General features: G+C 38.8%; 1 protein-coding gene across 1 annotated transcript in view; it reads right to left on the bottom strand.

Annotated features, from left to right (window-relative positions):
• CHRNA7 (cholinergic receptor nicotinic alpha 7 subunit) overlaps positions 1–12,819 on the bottom strand; it is a 39,173-nt gene that overhangs the window by 6,481 nt on the left and 19,873 nt on the right. Inside the window, exons 3-8 of the mRNA XM_077185310.1 lie at positions 12,247–12,291; positions 8,302–8,411; positions 3,589–3,668; positions 2,294–2,461; positions 1,718–1,912; positions 394–480 (exon numbers count right to left, since the gene is read on the bottom strand). Coding sequence (XP_077041425.1) covers positions 394–480; positions 1,718–1,912; positions 2,294–2,461; positions 3,589–3,668; positions 8,302–8,411; positions 12,247–12,291 — 685 coding nt within the window. The remainder of the gene's footprint in view (positions 1–393; positions 481–1,717; positions 1,913–2,293; positions 2,462–3,588; positions 3,669–8,301; positions 8,412–12,246; positions 12,292–12,819) is intronic.

Below are 12,819 nucleotides of genomic sequence, written 5' to 3'. Positions count from 1 at the left end.
CAGCATTATTATATAAACTGACTGGTACTTGTTTTGAAAAGTTTCTCTTTTTGTTTGAGCAATTACAGTGGGAAGATTTAATTACATTTAGCTCATGTGTTCCAGTTTCCTAATTGGAATTAGGAATATAGAACACAATCAGGCCAATTGTGTCAAAACTGCAACAAATTCTTCCATGGAAAATTGATTCTCTTATTCTTTCCCCACATACACATAGGTTGTTTATTTCATTGAGAGCAAAGAGCACCCATCAGAGCTCTTACCAATTGGCAATATTTTTCTAATTCAGTTGCAGTCATCCATTTTACAGCTGGTGATTTGCCTTAAGGCTGGCCTTTGTGCAAAGTCACTGTACCTTGTTTGCTAAAAAAATCCAAGCGACTAAAAGCTTACCAATTAAGGGCACAGAGTCAGAGGTTGCTGGCATAATTTCAGCCACAAGCAGCATGAACACAGTGAGAGACAATAAAACGGTTATACCTGAAAGATAAATATGAAGTATAAAATCATATCAGTAGCTTGTAATTACAACAGGGAGAGAAACAAAATGGATCTGAAGGAATGTTCTCTGCAAGATGCAATCCCACTGTAACCCTGTTCCAGCCCATTCGTGGTACTCCTGTCCTTCCTTGTGCTGCCTCACGTTCAGGGGAGCAGTGCTGCCAAACCCATAGCACTGCTTGCACAGACATGGATATTTTTACATCCTTGTAATGGTTCAACTTTTATCATCATTTGCTAATTAGCTGAGGCAAATCAAAGCAATTCTTGCACTGTTAGCTTTAGAAACATGGTGTGAATCTGAGTATTTGAACATGTGACACTTGGTTAATTGTCATGGAAGCTACAGGTGGTGTGATACATAAATTTCCCCAAAAGCAGATTTGCTGCCTTGGATGGGCTTTGGTATCCTTTGATATTAGTGTTGGGTTCTGCAGGGGATTATGCCCAAGCAGTCTGGACTGTTGATTTTTGGAGTTTGACTTCTGTTGCTCAGTGATGAGTTCCCATCTTTCTGGAAGAAGACTTAACCCTTGTCTCAGAACTAGACTTAAATAATAACAAGTCATTGTCAGGTGGGAATGGATTAAGGAACAAAGAATTCATCTTAAAATATGGTGAAGGACAACTTAATTAAGGAGGCTATTAGCCCTCAATTAAACCATATTCTGGAGAAACATCAGTTTTTCTACATTTAAACAGCAATGTTTACTTAGTAAAAGTCAGTTAAATTGAATTTTGTATGGGACAAAAGGTTTCTTTACATAGTTAAACTCCATCTTAAAGATCAAGTACTCAAAATCAGATTTGTTTTGCAAACCATTGCTTAAGTTAAAATTCACTATAAAAAGTAAAATAGGAGCAATTAGAATCCATCTTTCTGAGAAGACACCATAGGTTCATAATGCAATTCAATATTAAAAGGAAGTATTAAGAAGAATTCAGTCTTAAAGTGTTTGAATGTGTATTTGTAAACTTAAGCTTTACCTAATGAAAGTGAGATTCAGCAAATAAATGTCAAAAAATGAAAGCCTTTCTTAAGGAAGGTACTCAGGAATTGTTTATGTCTTTGCTGGTCCAGGATCAAACACTAAAAATAGCTCATGAGCCAGGACACACAAACTCTTCCTCCTGCCTAAGACTGTTTAAAAAGAAGCTTTAAAAGGACAATCTCTTTTGTCTTAGTCATATTTACAATATCCTATTAATACTTTACCTAGTGAGATTTTTTCTCCTGAGTCTGCTGGAAGCAGGAAAACCAACAAGGCAAGTGCAGATATCAGGACACAAGGAATGAGGAGATTGAGGCCATAGTACAGAGTCCTGCGTCTCATGGTAACTGTGAAGGTTACATCTGGGTAGGGCTCTTTACAACATTCATAAAAGCTCTCAGTTCTCTTCCCAGGAACTCCTGTGTAGGAGAAAAGAGGGAAAAAAACCAGATATGAATGTTAATAAACTCTATATCATATAGTGTTTATTTTTTAAAAGGATAAATTTAGTTTTCCAAGTTTTGCTACAGGTAAAACTACTTAAGCTTCATTCCCACTTTTTCTCAGCTGATAAAGGAAAATCAGATAAAAGATACTTACAGAACTCAAGCAGCAAATTTATCCTTTTTTTTTTAATGTTGATTTGCATCTGAGATCTGCTCTCAAGAGTTTCAAATGCCACTGGCTAGGTCATTTATTAATTTAATTTCTATCTTCATTTCCCAATTGTTACTCCATCCATTTCAGCAGTTGAGACAGGGCTGCAAGTTCACAGTGTAAATAGGGAATGGAGAGCTTACCTACTAAATCCCATTCTCCATTTGAAATATAGCCAGATATATCTGCTTCTTGCATTTGTAAGTCCAAGGACCAGCCTCCATAAGTCCAGGATCCAAACTTCAGGTTACATTTCTGAACATCAAACGGAAACCAGCGTACATCTATGTAGCATGAGCTCTTAAATATGCCTAGGTGAGATTTGAAACAAGAGCACTACATTTAAATGCTTGTTCCACAGAATTTCATGTACATTTTGTAACCAGAACTTGTTCTACATTGTGCCTTCTGTTTTTCATTTATAAAGCATCTTTAATCTCAGTCCTGTCTTGACATGTAAAGAGCAAAAGTCAGTCATAGAGAAGGGAAAGAACTGTGCCATTCATGTATTGATGTTATTTGCTGTTTTTTAAAGATACTCGTCCATTTTGGCATATAGTGGAAGAATATTCAGAGAAGAACTCAGATTCCTAGATACAGTATTTCAGGAAGAAATGAAGCAGAATATGCAATCTGTTTCTATTTCTTTTACTGACTTAAGTAAGAAATCTTGAACATAAGAAATCCTGAAATATTTATTTGCTGTTTTATTAGATTTATATGATATTGATTTACTGAGGAAAGTGAGCTGCTTTTTCACTTGTTGAGTCAGACCCTGTCCTTCAGCAGCTTTCAGAACTGAACTGACAAACCCCCACCAAATGCAATATCTTAAGAGAGCATCTTAAATGAGGAAGCAAACTCCTGAAACCCTCTGGACATCTTAGACAGAAAACCTAATTTGTCTGGAAAGCATTGCTCTAGTGCTGTAGTTTGCAAAATTCAGATGCTAGGAAGAGTTAATTCTAATGATTATGCTAATTGAGTTGGGGAAGAGAAACAGTGCTCCACTGCTGTACATCCAAAAATTGTTTTGATGAAGCATTCATTGAATCATTTCAAATAGAAATACATCCAAGATGTTACTAAGCACCTTACTGTAAAGTTAACATATTAATAAAAGAAACACTAAAATAATGAAATAAAAAATTATTGAGGCATTACCATTACTTTAATAAGCAGCATCTTTTTATAGTAAGGATTTCCAAACTTCTGAAATTGTGCATTGACAGAAGAATTTCCATAATTGTAATAAAATATGTGTCTTGTATGAGAGTTTTCATGCAAAGGTGTTAACCATATAACCATAATGCATGTAGGCTTACATCTATCACATGATGCTAGCTAAACAAATAAAATGTAAGAGAATTTATGGAAAATTTGAAACCACACCATGCACAAGTAATCTACCAAAATTTATGACATGCAAACAGCCTACCTGGTGGCAGGTATTGGCAATGTCCTGAAGAATTGACTAAAACATTAGTGTGAAAAGTAGCATCAAATCTTTCATCAGCACTAGAACAGGGGAAAAACAAAATGGGTTATTTGCTCTTTGACTGGCTGAAGAATGTATGAAACAAATCTCTTCTCATAAAAGGACTATGTCACCTCCAAAATTTGACAGCTTTTTTCCTGCCATCAGTTTTCTGTGGCCTCAGAGTAACTGGCCTGATCCTTCTGGGTTTGCTCCTGATTAAGAGCTGTAAGGGAAGGTCAGCCACCTCATTCTTGCCACTCACCTGCCCATTAGATTCATTATAGTGCTTTGGCTCTATTGATTTCCTTTTGGAAAGTAAGCACTTTTTAAAAACTTCTCAAGCAACTGTACAGGGAAATCTGTTCTCTTGGTGTCATGTTAATAGCATCTAATGAATACTGAGGAGATGGATACTCCAGTGCCTGTGTGTTCCTACTTCTTTGTATGGGTGAACATTATTACTACATTTCATACATGAGACCCTTTAATGCAGCTCCAGCCTTCATTATCTACCTCAGAGCCCACAAACTGTGTTCAGTCAAGAAGAAAAAGCAGCCCTATTTGAGGTGTCAGTGTAGTGGTGTGGCCAGCACTGCCCTCTGTGCTGTCTCTAGACAGCAAATCTCTAGAAAAAGAATCATCATGTCATTTGGAGAGTGCTCCAAATTATGAATTTGCATCTACCGCCAAGGAATATCTCAGTTCTGTCTGGCAGGAATTTACCAGCCATTAATATTTTAAGGACTTCTAGATGGGAAACACAATGAGGCACAGGCTACAATTGTTGTAGTGCTGTAGTCTCCAAGCTGTCACCTGCTGGGGGGGTTGGCACCTAAGGCAAGTGCAGAGCCAGCTGTGCTGGGCAGGGCAGGGCAGCCACACAAGCCTCAGGCTCTGGATGCTTGCAGCAATCTGGACTTCAAAACCTGGGCATCTCCAGATTGACTGGAACACTACAAGTCTCTGATGTCTCTTTGCCTATTAGTAGTTTAGTATCTCATAATTTTCTAATCACCTTTTAAGATATCATCAGAAAAACAGAGTAAAAATCTGAGATGGTCATAAAGTGAAATATTCATAACTAGCAGAAAATCAAGTGTATTAAAAGGTGCTTCTTAGCAGGAAAATCCTTATTGACATATTCTTTTTTTGAAAAGAGGAACTTAGTATTTGATCTATTCTGATGTAAATGTTGTGTCTCAGAAGCAAAATTAAAGCAACTGTTATTTTAGACTTTTTTAATTTGCATTTTATTTCCCCTTATGTACTTGAAGACCTTAGATTTTAAAAAATATCTGGGCTGGTTGGTGAAATTTGCAGACAAGAAAAAGCTAAATCCAAATAATTACTTGCCCATCTGGAGTTGCACTTTTTCCTGTGGTGAACAGAAGGCTCAGAAGTATTGAAAAGACTTGCAAGTATTTCATGTGCACTTAGAAGAGAAGCAGAAAGTCTCAGCATTGAGTATTTTTGATGCCTGATTCTAGCACCCTGAGGGGCAAAGGCAGCTCAGTTCTAAGGCTATTGAGCAGTGCAAGCCACTCCTTCAGTTTCATGGCTGCATTCTCCCAGTTTGTGTTGCAGCTCCTCTTCCAGCTGGAGCTCTAATTCTTCTCCTTCCACATCTTGGCTGCCTGTTTTTGTGATATTTGTAAGAAACTGGTGCTGCAAAAATCTCTACTGATTGCATTTCCAAATTTGGTAGAGGATACTGGGGAGAGGGGCAGCAAGATCACACACATTGACCCAGGTGTGCACACACACAGGTGCATGAGTCTCATTTCCTTAGAAAACCAGACCTAAAGTCCTCCAACAAGGTTCTGTATTAGACAAATAATTGCTTTGACTTGAAATTAATAAGGGTTAGATGATGGAATTCAAATAAGTAGTCAAATTTAGGATGTAAAATTATCCATGCCACACAAATCACTTGTTAAGTGGGAATTAATGACTCCTGGGCTGGGTTCTGTTCTCTTCCTCTGGAGTGGAGAGTAGTTAAACACCAGGGAGCTGATTCTAAGACCTTGCTGCTGTTTCTGATAATTGGCAGAAATAGAATTTTCACAAGAACACAAATGATCAGGGAACCTTGATTTCATTGCCACATGACTTTGCCCTTCACAGGCACCATTCTTGAAAGAATATCCAGTGGTAGTCAGATTCAAATATGAAATTCTTTTTTTCTGAGAAAGGAGCATGTGTTTTTCCATGCTGTGCTTCTAATCATTTCTGAAATGCACTGCTTCTATTGGGAATGCACTAAGTAGCTTGAAGAGACTGGACTGAAATGGAATGTAATGATAGAAAATCATTTGTTATGTTTCCTCTTCAGGGTATAACCACTTGTAAGCAGATATTGATTACAGGACATTGAGATTACAAAGCTGGACCTAGCAGATAGAATCTCACTGGGACCTAACCTCATGTTTATAAAACTGGGAAAATGAAACTCTTAAAATGAGACATACTTCTAGAATTTTTGTTATTCCATTAAATAATGAACAATATGTGGCCATTTGGAAAATAATTCCACCAGAAATGAACACTTTTAATAAGTGTAGTTAAAAGTGGAAGATAGTCCAGATGACACAAACACAGTCAGTCCTGGAATTTGTACAAAGGCCTAGATTATCTTTTCTCAGAAAAACTACAGATGAACTGGCCCTGCTCTCCCCACAATAGACTGGATGTAAAATTTAATACAGCTGCCACAGTTTCTCTGTACTAGGCTGTAGCAAGATGTGTAAGAACTCAAGGCATAGTGAAACATGCATTCATTAAAATGGAAAGTGAATTTATAGTTCATTAATTTCTCTGTAACTGCAGATGCATGTCCCTAGTGAAGCATAGAAATTGAAAGCATCTATCTCAAAATGGCATGTCACTTGAAGGGAACATCATAATATTCCCAATGTAATTTCAAACAGGAATAAGAATTTATTTTAAATAGCTTTGCTCTCTGACTAAACTCTGCATAAGATTTTTGGATTAAATATGTGTTTGTAACAGAGAAACTGCAGAATAATTATTTCATGACTGAGTCATAGTTAACAATCTGAAGAGTTGAAAACCTGTATTAAGAGAAAAATTGTAGTTTTAGTTTTCCAGGTTATTGTGACCTTTCTCATTCTATAAACCACCCCAGCTACAGTTAGCAGGCATATATTAATATGACTAATTCCTAAACTATTACCCTTTCATTTTGGATATACGTAAATACTGAAGCCTAAATCATCAGGCACACTGCAAGTCTCTCTCAGGTATGTGATATAAATCAGGAAGAATATTGTCATAACTCATTTTTTTGGAAATCACTAAATTGCTGTTGTAGAGTACCAATTTCATGGTATACACAGCGTGTTGTTCATCAGGACAATGGAAATGAAGGTGTCATTTGTCAGATTCTCTCAAGAACACTGTCATTTATGGAATCAGGGTAGCTAGAGATCCCTCAGTGTTAGCTGGACCTCTGGGACAGCAGTGCCACAGTGCAGGCCCTAGAGAAGCAGCCAGGGCCTGGCAAAGGCTGCCCCTCGTGCTGTTATTCCATTATTGCAATGCAGCAGCGCCTGGGACTGCAGCACTGAACATAAAGGTGCTCCCCAAAGGGCAAACGGGGGAAACTGCAGCTGATATTGGGAACAGCCATTCTCTAGGTCTTGTTACAACAAAGAGCACTTCTGAAGGGGGAAGGGGGGCAGTCGATAAGCACAGCAGAGTGTGTTCTTAAGAGACACAGGGCAGAGAAACAAAGGAAGGAATGCCATCAGGGAGACAAAAGGTTCATCTCATCTGCACAGCTGGCAAAACCATGTACCTGGCTACCACAGCAGAGCCAGTGCTCCATGTGCAGAGCAGATGTAAGTTCTTTCCAGTATCTGGGCAACAGCACACAAGCCCACAAGAACTGCAGCAAAAGGCAATTTGTTATAGAACAGGCAGCTCTCAGTGTTTTATTTTTTGAACTAAATAAATTCCACAATGGGAGCTACCATGGAACAGTATAGCCAAAGAATCTCTCAATGTCAGCCAAAGGTTCTGCAGTGGATTGATGGCAATCTGTCTGTCCCTGAAATAGGCCCAACTCTGAACAGTTTGACAAGGAGAGCAGCAAATATCTCAGCTATTTTTGTAGCAGGAGGAAAGAATAACACCAAAACTGGACATGGAAAATGCAAAGATCCTCCGTGGCCATTACCTCTCCTGTCTATAGTGAAAGCCAAACTAAACCCTGACAAGCAGGCAAACATCAGATTTCAATTCCCGAGTAACTATTTAGACCAAAAAATTTCAGAGAAAATTATCATTATCCGTACCATTAAACACCATCTCATAAAAGCTACTAAATTAGAATGGTGGTAGGGACAATATTGTTATTCACAAAGTGTTTGCAAATAGGTCCTTCTCTTCTGTGAACAGGAGACTGGTAATTTCCCAGTATTCCAAACACCTAGAAAGTTTTGGAAAATTATTTTAAAATCTAGGCATTTTGATGAGACTGTTATGTCATTTATCTTGCCTTATCATTGTGTTTGGACAGGGTGCTAGAAAACGTCATGTAGACTCCCTTTCTCAGGAATGGCTGGAGCAGTTGAGCTTTCAAGGGATGTTTTGCAATTCTATGATCTTCCCTCCATCCCCACACACACACACATAAAGAAAATTGTCTACCTGTTATAGAGGAGAATATCAGGCTTCCAAATCAGTCCATCAGGAAAACGAACATTCTTCACTCCTGGGTATTCAGACACATTCCACTGCAGATAATGATCTGTCCAGTACTAGGCCATATACACAAAAAGTAAGTTAGGTCATCTCATCCACTGCTTTACTGTAATTCTCTAGGAACTGGATGGGCTGAAACAATAGGTGTTCTCTTGTTTAGCTTCAGGGACCAAAATGTTTGGAAAGAGTGAATTAAGCCATCTAGAGCACAGTGGAACTCATAAACCCCTCATTTTCAATTCACACTGCAGTGCACATAACAGCCAGGAAGAGATTTGGAGTGCTTGAGTTTTGTTGTTCACACTGTCTCAGGTGCCAGTTTGGGATTGAACTGCTTTTATAATTCATACAGTAACTTCCATTATCTTTGTCTTCATGGACAACTTTGTTTGCTGTGGTTAGAAATTCTCAGGTGGTAGTGCCTTGCTATTAGGCATGGGGTAGAGCAGCCAGCATTCACTGCTGACAGAAGATGACTGTGATGGCACAAGGGTAATGCCAGCAGAAGGTCTTGGCAGCTCCTGGGCCTGGCTTTGGGCAAACTCTGAGGCAGCTGCTCCATAGCACTGCTCAGTCCCACAAGTTTCCTCCCTGGCTGACACTTCCTGCACTGAGGCAGCTGCCCTGGGGCTGCCTGTGCTCCTTCCAGCCCAGGCCTGGCTGCTGGCACAGGCAGGCTGGCACAGGCAGGCTGGCACAGTTGCACCAGCAGGGCTTTGATCTGAGCTCAGCGCTGCTAAATCCCACACTCTGTCATTGAAACATATGGTGGAGCAGAGCCCCAGCCTGCAGCCAGCTGAGCACTGTGGCAGCCCCAGCTTGCCTCCTGCACTCCAAGAGTATTTTCCTGCTGTATTTTCCTGAAATTGAGGTTGTACATCACCCCTTCCTGTGCAAATGGCTTGTCATGATACTAGGGTGGTTTCTGTGGAGCACCAAGGGTATAAGGACTAGAGTTCAACTCATTTTACAAAATTTACCAAATTTTCTCTGTCTGTGCTTCATTATGTGCTTCTCTGTATCTCCATTATTATGTTTTTTACATTAACTTCACTTGGCTGTAGGTGTCATGTAACTTACAGTGAGGGCTTGTCCAGATTTACCAAGCTGTTACAATGCCAAACGTTAATTTCTTAAATGTAACTTTTAAATGGGTGAGTAAATGTACAACACAGCCCTTGTGTCTAGTGGTCCTTGTCAAAATGTTTGATAGACATTAAGGTCAGGAAAAATTGCCAGTGGGTATTGTGGAGGTAAATGTTATTGGTCATTCTCATGGGGTATTCACATCAAACTGCTCTATGGAATTCCTTGCATTACTGTCACAGGCAAGTTTTGATTTGATACACCAAGTTACCAGTTAGCCTCATGCTGCAGGTATTCAAATAGATTCTTGTACCTTTGCAACAGCACAAATGACCATTTTGATGCATTCAACACAACTAATAGCATTCATCATGCAGCTTCTGTGAAGTGTTTACTATATTTATTTTTTGCCTGTGCTTCTATATTTATCCAATTCATTTTTTACAATGAGTTTGTAGCAAAACCAGACAAAAGATCTGAGTTGTGCACTGTTTTTCCCTTTAGCTTTACAGATAATAGTTTTTTATGGAAATCTTCAAATACTTGGCTTTGTTCATAGTTCTTGGTTTCACAGTTCTCTAGTTAAGATTCATGTGTTGCTCACAGCCATTTATACATGGCTTCCATAAGCTGATCAACTGCTTCTCATATTTTTTTCAGAAGTTTTACATGCATTATCCCAGTAAACTGTTTTACATTAACTTCTTGGTTGATAAATGTCACTGTAATTTTTTTACCACTTCATCTTTGTGTAATATAGAAGTCCTGAGATGCCAGGATAATTGTTTTTTCCGAAGGCCAGCAATGTAAGCAAATGAGCTGTGTGGGTTTAAGGCACTGAAAGCAGTGGCTCTGTGGCTTTGGGTGACTCATCCTCAGGAGCTGCCAGAGCAGGTCACACTCGTGGTGGCAGGGCCAGGTCTGGCAGGCTGCATTCACTGCCAGCTGAAGGCATCCTGGATATCAACATATCCAATCATTTCCTAGCCCAGCTTACGTTAGGAGTTCCCATGGCCACGGCTCTTTAGCGCAGGGTGATGCTGAGTGACGTAAATCCAAGGGCAGCAGAAAACTTAATAGTCAAGGCTGCATTAGAGATCACGTTAAACAGATTTCTGGTTGCTCTGGCAGCCCTGTGGACAAAGTGCTCACCCATCCAGCAGGGCATGATCTGCTTCATTTTGCTTTAACTTTAGAGCTCCTGTTAAAGGAGCTGAAGCACCTTCAATTTGGATTAAAATGGCAAAGAGCTCAGGGTGCTTTGGTTAGTACCAATCTGTGTGATTAAGCAAGGCTCCTGCTATAACTTAGATCAAGTTTTAGATTTTTGATGCTGAACAGTATTGCCATGGAGATAGCGGTCAGATGAAATAGTCTGCCTGTGTAAATGCTAGATTTATATTCCACTTTCTCTCAAGTTATTTTTTGTATTTAAGTATTTTGGGGATAATTACACCAAATACATTTAAGATACATTGTATCATAAAATACATTTAAGATACATTGCTGATTATACACACATATATATCAAGGAATGCAATGGAGAGGGATTCAGGGAAAAACTTATTTCAGATAATTTAGACTAATAGAATGACATGTGTTTGCCTTTAGCTTTGCTTTGACTCTGTCTAGAACACCATTAATAGACAGTTAATAAGTAAACACTTTTATTTTTATATGTACACAAGCCATGAGGAGTGGCTACATTTTTTGGTAGTAACCAAGTGATCTGTTCATTGCAGTCTTAAGGTGCTTCATATCCAGTATGTGCAAAGGTGAATAAATCAAAAGAAATACAGAATGTATAATATAATAAAAAATTTCCTAAGGGGAAACAAAAACAAACTCAAAAAGGATAAGGATGATGTGAGATGAAAGAGAAGGAAAATAAATTACAGCCTCTTGAGTATGAAGTGTTGTACCATTTACTGGTAAGAAATCATAGGAACTATGGTCTTTGTAGCTAAAAGCCAAAACCATATTATATTGCCAGTTTTAATCTTGCTGTACAACAGGCCTGTAAAAAAGCATGAGTTGAGTGCTTCTTCCATGTGAGATTTTCTTTGTGAATATATGGAATAGCCATGCTATTCTTACAGATCATCAGAATAGCCTTTCCTTTGTTTCCCAAGGCCTACCCCAGGACAAGTGAGGTGCTCTATTTAAAATGTTACAATTAAAAAAAAAAAAAAATAATGCCTTTAAACAGAATGAGCTGGTAACAGAAACTGAAAGGTGTAAAGTTTCTGCAAAAGCCTTATGATTGTCTGGAATAATAGAAATCTTCTGACTTCCTTTACCTAACCCAAACAGTTTGGTTTCTGTAGTACTGATGGGAATTCAACTAATGGCAAATTCTCATCCCTGCTGCTGTAGGTGGAGAAAACTCCACATCACTGTCTTTGCAGAGCTTAAGACAAATTTATGGGGGAAACGTTTGTGGATGCATTAGGGCTCCACAGGAGTCAGCATGCTAAGAAGCACCTTGTTAATTCTGAGTCACAATGTAACCTTTCAGAGAAAACAATTTCAAAATACTCTCACAAAGTTCTTGAATTGTCTATTATCTCTTCCATTCATTAAAAAGTGAGTAAAAATTGACTTCTGCCCAACGATACTGGCCATGAGTTAGGACAAAGTTCTCTGCTGTGGTATCTAGTCGTAGCAAAGAAAATCTGACATGGAATTAGAAGTCAACTCATATTTTCTCTACAGACCTGAAAGTTTTCTAAAATTCAAACCCCTCACCAGATTAAACTCTAAAACTGAAGGGGAAAAACAAACATACTTTGTTTCAAAACTTACCATTTGTAGCCAAATATTTGTTGTTAATACTTGATTCTTTTCATCCTGGAGGGAAGGAGGAGAGGAAGGAGAAAAAAACAAACCACAGTTTAGTATTATTTAGATAAAATAATACCATTAAATACATTTGACTATTATAAAATAACCAGTTGTGCCAAAGTACCTTTCAAAGCAATGGGAATCATTGCCACTCACTTATTGGAATGGAATTTTTCACAGGAACTTTCAAATTTCAATTTCATATTACTGCTATCAGTCAAACTGTCTCCTGGGGGTATCCTTCTGCCAGACTCTTCCCTGGGGCTCCTTCTTTAATAAAGAGGCTCCAAAGGCAAGGCAGATTCCAGCAGGGGCTGCCTGTGCCACCTTTCTTAGCAGCAGCCCTCTCACTAATTAACCTTACCCAGAAGACATAGGCAGGCAGTAGAAAAAACAAGGAGCAAAGTGTGGCTAAGCTCAGCTGAGAGGTGTTGGGGCCATTCTGAGGAGCTTCTTAACAGGCAAGGGGCACCACTTGGGTCAGTGGAACTGTACAAAAAGTGCTGCACCAGCTTTACCAGAAAACTCTTGGCA

This window comes from Agelaius phoeniceus, chromosome 13 (assembly GCF_051311805.1).
Source record: "Agelaius phoeniceus isolate bAgePho1 chromosome 13, bAgePho1.hap1, whole genome shotgun sequence".
In the NCBI taxonomy this organism is placed as follows: domain Eukaryota; kingdom Metazoa; phylum Chordata; class Aves; order Passeriformes; family Icteridae; genus Agelaius; species Agelaius phoeniceus.
This window is presented reverse-complemented; position numbering and strand designations above follow the sequence as displayed.